Consider the following 12,716-nt stretch of genomic DNA (forward strand, 5'->3'; position numbering starts at 1 on the left):
GAGTGTATATTAACTATTAATAAGTATTAAAGCAAATAAAAGAACCAAAAATGTAGCACTCCAAAATAACCAATAAAAATAAAAACTTCCAAAATGAATCAAATTTGAACACTTCAGATAACAAAATGTTCCAGTAAGAGTTTTTAGTTTGTTAAAGGATTTTATATAGATCCTTTATCGAATGGAAAGATTTAAGTAATGCTGAGCTGAACATCTCATTTGCATTTGTTCTTGCGTCATAAAATAGAACAGCCAATCATATTCCAGTATGCAAATGCAGGGCATGCAACAGGGGTTGCTTCCAGTAAAATTGATAGGATTTAGCTTCCTTGATGAGGGTAAAAGCGCAGGCGGATCGTTGGGGGTAAATTTACAAAACGATACGATACGATCCCAATTCGTTAGGCAATTCGTCGATATTGAGATATGAGAAGGACTGTATTTAAAAGTATCAGAGTTATGGGCAAATCACCTTGCTAGCTTATTAAATAATTTACACGTCAGTTTATTTGATTTGTGATTGTTGCATCGATTTCAAACATCGATTCATTTCAGTCGATTTAAAAAAATTTTAAAAAATCAGATCGTCACGCTGTTACACACCAGTAACTACGCTTCCTTCCAAGCTGCAAATTTAACTTGTGCGAATATCGCATAAAACATTTGCGAATGGTGCGCCGTTTCCATCCCGCATGTTCAAGAGAACAAAATCGTCACTCACGGGGCAAACATTTTTACAGGGTTTAAAAAAAAACCAAAAAACACCACCACACACTCACACACACATTTACGCCAACTGTTTGTTCCAGCATTTGTTCCCACAATAGGCATTTTGTAATTAATAATAATTGTTCGAATATGACACTATGTTTACATGTGAAGTACAAAGTGTATCGCATATAAAATTTTCAAGTGACAGGATAACAAAGTGGCTCAGCAGGTAATATTGCATCTGTTGAAAAAACAAACAAACCATGCTGGTAGGTCGATAAATGCCCTGTGTGAGTGTGAGATGCCCTGTGATGGACCGGTGTCTGGTATAAACACAGCAATCATGTCCAGGATAAAGCAGTTACTGAATATGAATGGATGAAATAGCATCATATAATTTTCGATATCAACAACAACTGCACTATCTGCACTGCATCTGTAAACGGCACCACTGCTCGTCATGAGACTGGCACTTTCAAGGGTGTGTCTGTATTGTTAGTATGTTTTGGGGTTTTTTTCTTTCAGGAAATGTGTGTCTTGAAAATAACAAGTACATAATTGTTCAGGAACACGCTTGTACCGTAAATAAGATTTAAACGTACATTACGTCCACCGTCCAAGGTGAAAGGTACAAAATAATGACACAGAAAACATCCCCTTGAGAATAACCAAAAAGTTGATGGAAAAGTAAAAAATAAGTATTGCTAAGTGACAATCTCCCTTTAAATGCTTGGATTATTAATTATTCAAATTCGCTAGGATTTTCAAAATGTAAGGATTGGAAACAACTAAAACTGGAAATGTTTATTAATAGCAATATCCTGGAGTACTAAATGATTATGAGTTGTCATGCAGTGGCTCCAGAAAGTATTTCTTAACACTTTAATAAATAAATTCAAATTGTATTCGTCATACACACGACCATACGCAGTGTACACACGTGTAGTGAAATGCTCTTTACGACTGTCCGTGACATAAAAGGTATGAAAATGTAATGTAAGGATATACAGATGGGTGGGCGCAAGGTGGCTTAGGGGTAGCATGTTCACCTCACACTTGTCGGCTTGGGGGTTAATATTACTGAGCTGGACACCATTACTTGTGAGGAATGCGCTAAGGTTACTCAGGAAGCTATGCATCTCGTTTGCAGCAGGTCATAAAAGCAAAAGGAGCTCTACTAAGTACTTAAGATGCTTGCCATGAAGGGGTTGAATAATTTTGAGACTGGAGAAATCATTAATTAAGTTTGATTTTCAGTTGAATTTGGGGAAAGCACTTGAAGAATTCGTTGTGTTGAACCTATTTCAATGGCTTTTGCTATTGTCAATTGTGATAATAAACCTGATTTGCAGTGGAGGTTGAATAATTTTGGTTGCAGCTGTAGATCAAAAAATAAATAAATCAATTACCACATGCATACTGATAGGGGCACTGAGCAACGACGCCATTGACTCACAGCTTAGATTAAACTTCCTTCCTCTTTCAATGAATAGAACTTTTTTTATTTTCCTGTAAATGTCAACCTGGAATTTCCAGATGATGTTTCCTGAAAGGAACAACCGTCAGATATCATTGTTATTTACATTTCTATATGATAACAGGAAGATTTCTTTCAAGGTAGATTTGTGAGATAAGAGTGTGTCACAGACTTCATTAGAAGAACTTATTGAGAAATAATGCGAACAGCTTTTTATTACAAAACGGCCTTAGAATGTGTAGAAATGGCATGGTGGTGTATCTGAGCTCGAGTTACTCTCTGTACCGAGTTTCACATGGTCTCATGTTCCTGTGGGAGTTTCTTACACCCCCCAAAAACATGCTGGCATGAATGAATGTATTTTTTATTTTTTTTTTAAACTGGGTTGACCTTTTAAGGCTTATCTGTTACTTGCTCCCCCCCCCCCCCCCCCCCCATTTTTTAATCTTTTCTTTATATATATACAAATATATATATATATATATATATATATATATATATATATATATATATATATATATATATATATATTCATTATTAAGAGAAAAAAAAGTAAACACACTGAAAATAATAAACAAACCGTCCTTGAAACCCAGGTAAACGAACAGGTAAACAACAGGTGATGCAACTTCCTGTGAATCATATTCACCCTTAAGTGATTATATGTCAGTGAGGTCTTTTGTGTGTTTAAAAATGATGGACAAATTATATTGAACTCTGTAGTATAAAACATATAATGTTTGTTTTCAATAGAATATCTCTATTTAACAATGTCCAAAATGCATCTGAACTTCAGAGATGAGTCATTCCTTGTTCATAATGGTGTAATGGTACATGTTTTAAACGGAATTTCTGTTTAGGGGGAGAGTAAATATTAAATAGCCTTAATAAAGTGCATATATATATATATATATATATATATATATATATATATATATATATATATATATATATATATATACACCTGAGACCCCAAACTCTGCAACGCAAGCTCCAACAGAGTTACATCAGTTAACGTGCTGACAGTGTGTATATTTAGACCACGCCCCCTGACACTGACTTGCCGTCTGATTGGCTCGCTGTGTTCTGGGGCGCTGACGACACATCCCGCTTGTATATAGTTGCGAAGGCAGCTTCGTCTCAGATATTGGCTCGCGCTCCTTTACCTGCGTATTTATCTGCGTTTTGAGTGAGTATATCCTTCTCATAAATATTCCACTGTTATGGGATTATTTAGCAGGTCGTGGCTGGTTTCATGGCTTAAAATATAATGTGTGCTCAGTAAATGTCTTATAAAAGGTAGAATTGACTTTTCATATGCATAACGCAACCATCATGGTTTAATCCTAAACATGTGTATACCCCGCCCCGCCCCCTTATTTATATTTTTGTATACATTTTCTTTAACATTCTTAATTATAATGAGTGTTTATTGGGGGGATGACGTCACTCTGCTTCAAGCTGACTTATGTTGAAAAGAAATGTTCACTGAAAAGAAAAGAAAAGTTCACTGTTTTCCATTACAGTCTGGATTCGTGCACAAAAGCACTGCTTTTGCACTTTCGACAATAATGTCAAATGCAACTTGGGTACCAAACCTGCATAATATGATGATGATGATAATAAGGGCACATGGTGGCATAGTGGTGAGCACGTTCGCCTCACACCTCCATGGTCGGGGGTTCGATTCTCACCGTGGCCTTGTGTGTGTGGAGTTTGCATGTTCTCCCTGTGCTGCGGGGGTTTCCTTCGGGTACTCCCAGTCCAAAGATATGCATGGTAGGCTGATTGGCGTGTCCAAAGTGTATGAATGGGTGTGTGTGAGTGTGTATGTGATTGTGCCCTGCGATGGATTGGCACCCTGGCCAGGGTGTACCCCGCCTTCTGCCCCGTGCTCTCTGGGATAGGCTCAAGGTTCCCTGTGACCCTGAAAGGATAAAGCGGTATAGAGGATGGATGGATAATAATAACAAAATCCAGATTTATTTTCTATAAGAATAAATTCACAATGACAAACACTCTCAGTTTTTTAGAATTTCCTAACATATAAAGGTTTAAAAGTTTCTTGTTCCCAATATAATTCACTAATTTCATTCATGTCTTAAGTGTGATAAAAATATAATAATATTCATAGACTGGGTTTCACCAACGGGTATTAAGCTCTAACCTGGATTAAAGTAAAAGTTCACTTATGTCCATTGAGCTTTAAACATTAAACAATGTTAAAGATTTGATTTCATATGTCATTTCATCCTGGTTTTAGCCTGACAGTAAACTTCAGGATAATAATCACAGGTTCAGATGCTGGAGAACCCCCTGTCCTGAATATTTGAGTGTTTTCCTGCCATGTGAATCTTTAATCCTGGTTCACAGGCGGTTTAGACTTTAATTCTATTTCCCCTGGATTATGAAAGGTACTAAAGGCGGAGAAAATGTCGAAAGGTACCGTGGTCCTGGCGTACAGCGGCGGTCTCGACACGTCCTGCATCCTGGTGTGGCTCAAGGAACAGGGCTATGATGTCATTGCTTACCTGGTAAGATCTCAGCTTGGAAATTTCATCCCTTTTAATTTCCTTCTCTGCACTGAAAAAGTCTGCGATGGCAAACTTTGCATCTTATCGTAGAGATCTGTTGTTTAACGGAAGGTATTTGGTATTTCTGGTATTTCTTTAAATAAATGGTTGTTAACGTCAGTTGCTTCTTAGGAAGAAAAAAATCCATATATATTTTAATTCTGCGTATAATTATTGAGCAGTAAAACCATCTAAAAACCATTTTTGTCATTTATGGTAAATATTGATTTGCTAGTTTCTGACAGTGTACAGTGGATCTAAAGTCTACACACCCCTGTTACAATGGCAGGTTTTTGTGATGTGAAAAATGAAACCAACATAAATCATGTCAGACCCTTTTCTGCCTTTATTGTAAAATTTTAAGCTATTAATAAAAATGAAAAACAATACGAATCATTTTAGCAGAAAAAAAAAAGGAAAAATATAATTTTTACAATAACCTGGTTGTATAAGTGTGCACACCCTTTTATAATTGGGAATGTGGCAGTGTTCAGAATCAACCAATCACATACAAACTCATGTTAAATGCTAATTGTCATCAATTTAAGTGACTGATTAACCCCCAAATAATGTACAGCTGTTCCTATAGGATTTTCCTGACATCTTCTTGGTAACATCTTGGTCACTAGAAAAACCACGGTCCCAAGAGCTTACAAAGCAGGTACGGGATCTCAGTGTTGAAAAATATCAACCAGGAGAGCGTTCGAAAATTTTCTGAGGGCATTGGATATGCCATGGAACACTGTAAAGACAATAATCAACAAATATGGAGAAAATATTGCACGAACAGGAGGCTAAAATGGATGAGTAGATCAGGAGGAAACTGGTCAGGGAGGCTGCCAGGAGGAGTACAGAGACGTTAAAAAAAATCGCAGTCATTTCTGGCAGGTACTTGTTCCCTACATGTGACAGCAATCCAGACGTGCCAAAGTCCAGATGTGCCAAACTGATCGACTCTTAATCAAAAAGCTTGAATGCTGTGATAAAATCTAAAGCTGCTCCAACCAAGTATTAGTTTAGGGGTGTGTACACTTATGCAACCAGGTAATTGTACATTTAAAATTTTTTCACCCTCTAAAATGATCCTTTTTTTTTTTTTTTTTTTCACTTTAATTAATAGGTTCAAATTTCACAAGAAATGTAGAAAAGGTTCTGACCTCATGAAAACTGCCATTTTAACAGGGGTGTGTAGACTTTTTAGATCCACCGTAAGTTCCGCTGGCATTTATTTATTTACTTACTTACTTACTTACTTACTTTAAGATCCAAGCAGTGCTGGGATTTGAACTCACAACCTCCTGGTCACTAGAGCAGAATGTTTATAACCTCCGAGCAGCCGCTTTGGATAATTTCACTTGACTGGGTGAGCACATTAGGACCAACCGTCAACCCCAGGAGGTTAAAGATTCGCTCATGAAGCACTTTTCCCACCTGATTAACTGATGATAATCTGGAATGGAAGGCTTTCGCTCGGGGCACTCGCTGGGGTTTCTACAGTGTTTTGTATTTACAGCTATAGAGCTCATGAAGAAAAACCCAGACATGGCATGACAGTAGCAATCCGCTGACTATTTTGCCATGTCAGAGCAGCTCATGCAGAACGCTCTGAAGCGTGAAGACTCATGATCCCGTAGAGCCTACAGCGACAAAAGATACACAATACTGTGTTCATATCTGACTGAGAAAGAACAATAGATTAACAGTACAGTGCATCAACATTTCACTTAGACATTAAAAAAAAACCTACGGAGTTTTTTTTTTTTTTTTTTTTTTTTTTTTCCTCCCCATATCCGCATATCGCTCCTAAACCTCAGGCTTGAGTAACACCAGTTGAACTTGCACAACTGCTTTAGACATTTTCTTGTTACATTCTGCCTTCTATAAAAAAAAAAAAATCCGTTTTATTCCTGGAATGGGAGTGGTGGAAATTTTGCCGCACGGTCAACACACATTTGTCCTGACATGCAAAATAATAATACATAATTATCATGCATTCATTCACTCCGATTTGCTTCTGGTGCAAACCAACACACCCTTGACTTTGATCCTCTGCATGAGAGACAACATGAAATGAATTCAAATTGTTTTCTTAATAAGGTAAACATATATAAAAATAGCATTTCCTGAATTAGAGCAGGGAAAACACTCAAATGTGCAGCGCAGAGGGTTGTCCAGGACAAGCTGTGGGAAACCTGTTGTGTAAGGTGACGGAGGTTGAAGGTATATCCATGTTACACGTTACATTTAAGCAGAATATTATCAATAATCTCCATGTTCTGGTTCCTGTGGGTTCCACAAAAGGGAACCCATCAGTTCAGGATCAGGGTCGGGATCACTGCTATCTCAGTTGTAACATGTGTAGCTCAACAGAACGAGAAGGAGAGCCTGGGAGAGAGAGGAAGAGATTATTAGGTATGCTTATTGTCTTGTAATGGTTATGTAAAATGTACTTTGCATGAGTGCAAGCAGGGACTCTGGCAAGACTAGCGATGACAGAATAAGTTAATTTAAAGGGAGATCCAGACATGAGGGCGCCGTGAGCCAGCCGCTCCACCATCAACAAACCCGGGTGAAGACGTGAGAGTAGGGGGGTGACAGCATCCAAACATCCCAGTTCACCACAACACTATAGACCTGTGAGCCTCTAGATCTGCTCCTTTACCTATGAAAAAAAAAAAACATTCACAAAAAGCTTGACTAAACAAATATGTTTTCAGCCTGGCCTTAAACACTGAGACTGTTTCTGAGTCCCGAACACTAATTGGAAGGCTGTTCCATAACTGTAGGGCTCTGTAAGAGAAAGCTCCGCCCACTGCTGTAGCCTTCACAATTCGAGGTACCAACAGGTCAGGTTTTTTTAGTCAGGGGTTTGATAACCACTAGTTTCAATATAGGAAGAAATATATAGGGAAGAAATGACCTGGAATCATCTGTTCGAAGAAACATGTAGGTAAGGGATCTAGTATACAAGTTGATGATTTTGATGATGAGGAAATTAGTCAAATTAGTTTGGTCTTTCGAAGGGGAGTTAAACATGCTAATCGTTGATCTGATATTGTTATATTATTATCTACAGGGGTAGTTATAAAACTGTCTGGTTTTCAGTTAATAGTCTGATATTTTCAACGGTCTAATTCAATTTGTTTGAACTGATGTCTTGGTCATCAGTAGTTACCAGGGATTGAGTATTTCATAGCCACTGAATAGATCTAGAAACAGCTTTAATGTATTCATTTTGTAGTGACACTTTATTACAAATAACCACCACATCACCTCAGTGGTTCTGAAAATATTAAGTGGACTCTTGAGGACCATTTTGAAAGCTTTTTCACTAAATAACAATCTGAGATCTCGCTATTTGGTGTCATTTCAGCCAGTAGGTGGCACCAGAGGACAAGTGTAGATGCCATTATTTTCTGTTGTTGGAGATAGTGCCTGCGATTCTGGAATAAAAGGATGCTGGCAATGAGGTGTTTTGTTATCTTTGAAACATTTTATTTGGATTCAGTTTGGTAAAAGCATCATGACCTGCACCTGAGCAGTGTTTTGTTAAAAAAAAAAAAAACATGTATATGTGAACATGACCATTTGAACTCCGACCCAAGTCTTTTCTAAAAGTTAAACCTCAACGCCAAACTGTTTCAATTTGAATCAGAGCAATAATGTACTTTAGCTTCAGGTTAAATGAAAAGATTACGTTTGGTGATTAGCCACAAAAATGAGCAAAATAAACAAAAATATATCTTAAATGAGCCGTTTGAAACTTTCCGCAGCTTTCCGGCTAAGGAACTGAGCTTTAAGTATGCATTGTGTGTTGGCCTGTAAGAAAAAGTATCATTTAAGTTTCAATAAGGGGTGGAGCTAATTTCTGGCCCAGAAATCTTTTTCAAATAATTGCCTGAAATGAAGAAACTAGGATGGCACTTTTCATGGCAGAGTCGTGAATCAGAGTTTTTAAAAGGTGTCTATGAAATTCTAGAATTAATATACATCTAGAAACGCCTTTAAACATTACAAACTGCACCTTTAAGTTTGCGCTTTTCGGGAAATTCTGTCCAATATGAAAATGAATAGATTTCGATACAAGGATATTTCGGTGCATGGATCAATATGTAAAAGTAGGAAATGTACATCGATTAATCCTACGGCAGTTGTGCATTTGATGTGTGTGTGTGTGTGTGTGTGTGTGTGTGTGTGTGTCTGCAGGCTAATATTGGACAGGAGGAAGACTTTGACGCAGCCAGGAAGAAAGCAGAGAATCTTGGAGCGAAAAAGGTAATGGGGAAATCTGGGAATTAAATTAACAGTGAGTAAATATTCATGCTTTAAAACTCTGTACAGTAGTTTAATTACATGCTGGTCCAATCAAAAGTCAGCATGTCATCTCCAGGATGTTTATTTGGACAATTTTTTTTAAATCCTGTGGGGTATTACATATATAAAGTTGTGATGACTATGAGATGATTAATGAGATGTAGGTTTTCAGTTCTAGTGCTCACAAATCCACGTAATAATTTAGTTATAATGTTCTCAAGGTAATCATTTAGAGTAATCCAGTGTGTGTGTGTGTGTGTGAGGCAGGTGTTCATCGAGGACCTGCGTGCTGAGTTTGTAGAAGACTTCATCTGGACCTCGGTGCAGGCCAACGCCATCTATGAGGACCGGTACCTGTTGGGCACCTCCATCGCCCGGCCCTGCATCGCCCGTCACCAGGTCCGGATTGCCCGTCAGGAGGGGGCGCAGTACGTCTCGCATGGAGCCACTGGGAAGGTACGTGCACACAGTGTAACCACCAGGCTTCATTTCCAACCTGGATGTTTCTGTAATGCAGAGGGATCTCAAACTTTTTTGTAGCCTCTTGGGTAAAAATAAAAATCAAATAAAAATAAACTTCACTCACCCCGTCTCACACCGGTCAATTTAACCGTAAAGGAAATGTGACTTCTCTGTGCAGGCAAACTGAACACTCAATTCAGATCATTTCTGGGCTGGTCATTAGCATCCAGTTTTATATTCTGCACAGGAAGTGAGTTTTAACTCAGCAGGCAGAATCGGCCAGTCACGCCGGGTGGAGATAAAAAAACAAAAAAAACAAACAAACCTTGTTTACTAAACCCAGTCACAGGCCAGTATTTTACCAAACAAAAGACTTGACAGACTTACCATAATAAAATTAGGATTATTATTTAAAAGTGTGTGAAAATGTTTTGTATATTTCTTTTTATTTATTGCAGTCTGCGATTTATTTATCCGCAGTTTATCTGAAATTTTCCGTGACAGAACACACGTCCAAGTTGACGTTGCTAATAAACCTATTGGCGTTAGAGTTACTGAGGTTTTAGATAAGTGACTAGACAAATATCCTAATAACTATATTAACTTGATAAATACAGCCTAATCATTTATAATAATAATAATAATAATAATAATAATAATAATACTTTGTGACTTCCAGCTCTGTGGCAAAGTAAAATGAATGGAGATCGAAGGTGGTTTAAAAAGAGGAGGCTCGGTATGAGTTTGTTCTTGGGGCGGGGCGGGGGGACGCATTAAAAACATCACGCTGTCCTTAATAACCAAAGTATAAACAGAGATCTGACTCAAACCCAGGGTTTCAAAAAATTTGTTTACGTCATAACTTTTCGTGTTCCTTAAGTATTCTTGTTCCTGAAGAAAGGGTTTTGTTAACTGCAAAATGGAAAATAGATTTTCTTCGAGAAGTGGTGGTTTAAATTGTGTACAAACGCCACATTTTCTTCGGTGAATTAAAAAAGTACGTCATTTTATAGTACATATATTTTAACCGTGAGATTTTTAATCTGTTAAACCTTCTTCTTTTCTTTTTCTTTTTTTTTTAAATTTAGAATTAAAAAAAAAAATACCTTATGAAATTCATTATGCTTTAAATGCTGGGATTGTTGATAAGCTCATATTTAATCTATAGACCAGTTGCACTTAAAACGAGCTAAGGAATTTAATCAGACTTTCAGTTTATATTTTGCCACTAGATGGAGGTAAATATCACATCATCGTCTGTAACAAAACTCATCCGTAAAGCGGTCCGTCTGTGTTCTTGTACGTGTATCACCGTGTTTAGTGATATACATATTTATGCATTGTTTTTTCTTTTCAGTGCTTTGATTATATGATAAGTTTGTATCACTTAAAATGTCTTATTAATTCTTCCTCCTCTTCTTATTATTATTACAGGGCAATGATCAAGTACGGTTTGAGCTGACCTGCTACGCCCTGTACCCTGAAGTGAAGGTGAGGACCGGATGCTTCCTTCCTGTGTGTAATCTCTGCGCCTTCTCGACTCGGTTTCATGCTTAACGTGAGAGTTTTCCGTTTTCTACCTCAGATCATCTCTCCTTGGAGGATCCCAGAATTTTACAACCGTTTCCGGGGCCGAAAGGACCTCATGGAGTACGCCGAGGTATAAATAAATAAATAAATGAATGAGTAAAACCCCACCGTGGTGATAAATCAGTGTTTTTTAGGGATGATCGTTAATTTGATTGATTTGTACATTGTTCTGAAACAATCTTCAATGTTCGTGTTTTGCACTTCATCCCACACCCTGTACTTTTGATGACGTTAGACTCAAACTAGAAAAACAAACTTGGATCTGTCTTAAAATTCCTTTACGTTCGAAGATCTCATCTCATCTCATTTCAGAAACATGGCATTCCTGTCCCGGTCACTCCAAAAGCCCCCTGGAGCATGGATGCCAACCTCATGCACATCAGGTGAGACCTTACAGACCAAAACTGGCACACGTACATCTGTAAACATTCACGTTTACGCCCACACCCAAGCCACGTGTTTATATCTGACACTCTTCTGCACAGGTCACGTTCTTCAACAACGCCCGTATTTGAATAACGCAGATAAAAAACAGGTGTAGATGTTCTTGACCTTAACGCCCAGTAGACAGTGTCTGTGAATTCATAGAAGAAAGCTTTATAATCAATGTAGCTTATAATGCTAACGTAAGTTTGTGTATCGAAAGAAAATTACAAATGACAAATAAATTAAATATCGATATAAGTACGGTGGTAGATTTTAGGCGACAGGTATTCTTAATCTGGTGTTGTTTTTATTTTTATATACACGATATGGACAATTCTCAGTCTTCTATGATATTTAAAATGTTTTGAATTGCGCTTTAACGTCTTAAAACGTATTCCGTTCAATTCGAGGATCCCTCAGTTAGGATCCGAGGGTATCGGATTTCAGCACCAAATCAGAAAGTCTAAAGTCGTCTCGGATCGGAATTAAAAACGTCACGTTTATTGGTTAGACTAACGTGAAAAATCTTTGACCTGCAGTGTGAACAGGGGCGCATGACTCGCATGTTTGCCGTAGTATCACGATGCGTAAAACGTTTCTCACGGTACAGGATAGACCCTGAGGTTTTGCTGACAATTTATTCAGTTATTTAATTCAATATTTTTATCCAATACAATATCAGATTATCAGCATGACCCTGGAATATTGATCATAGTAACAGCCGATGCGGTGTTTGGTTTTTCACAGCTACGAGTCTGGAATACTGGAGAACCCCAAGGTAAAAAAAAAAAAAAGTCCTTTTCTGATCTGATCTCTTGAAAAACTTTGCATGGTTGATTTTCAGAGATTTTCTGCAATATATATATATATATATATATATATATATATATATCAATAATCATTAATAATTCCAGATGAAGTGCTAGTTTGGTGAGTGAAGAGCAGGATTCGAGCCTATTTCAACCCAAAATTATGGCCATCATCCCTATAGCTCTTCTTCCATAGAAATTGGCCAAAATATTGTACTTATTAAGAAATGACACTTTTTTTCCCACCCATTTATAGGTACATACGGGTATAATGCCGCACATATAACATCGTCCCCAGCGTCTCTTTTTTTTAAATCTCTCTTGAAGTTAATAACAAGACAAATAATGCAGCTT

At 37.5% G+C, this 12,716-nt stretch overlaps 1 protein-coding gene across 1 annotated transcript in view; it reads left to right on the top strand.

Annotated features, from left to right (window-relative positions):
* Positions 1-3,273: 3,273 nt before the first annotated feature.
* ass1 (argininosuccinate synthase 1) overlaps positions 3,274-12,716 on the top strand; it is a 26,862-nt gene continuing 17,419 nt past the window's right edge. The window contains exons 1-8 of the mRNA XM_017460037.3: positions 3,274-3,377; positions 4,603-4,722; positions 8,968-9,036; positions 9,343-9,531; positions 10,972-11,028; positions 11,123-11,197; positions 11,440-11,510; positions 12,301-12,331. Of these exons, the coding sequence (XP_017315526.1) occupies positions 4,621-4,722; positions 8,968-9,036; positions 9,343-9,531; positions 10,972-11,028; positions 11,123-11,197; positions 11,440-11,510; positions 12,301-12,331 (594 nt within the window). The 5' untranslated portion in view covers positions 3,274-3,377; positions 4,603-4,620. The remainder of the gene's footprint in view (positions 3,378-4,602; positions 4,723-8,967; positions 9,037-9,342; positions 9,532-10,971; positions 11,029-11,122; positions 11,198-11,439; positions 11,511-12,300; positions 12,332-12,716) is intronic.

Source organism: Ictalurus punctatus, chromosome 28 (genome assembly GCF_001660625.3).
Source record: "Ictalurus punctatus breed USDA103 chromosome 28, Coco_2.0, whole genome shotgun sequence".
Classification (NCBI taxonomy): domain Eukaryota; kingdom Metazoa; phylum Chordata; class Actinopteri; order Siluriformes; family Ictaluridae; genus Ictalurus; species Ictalurus punctatus.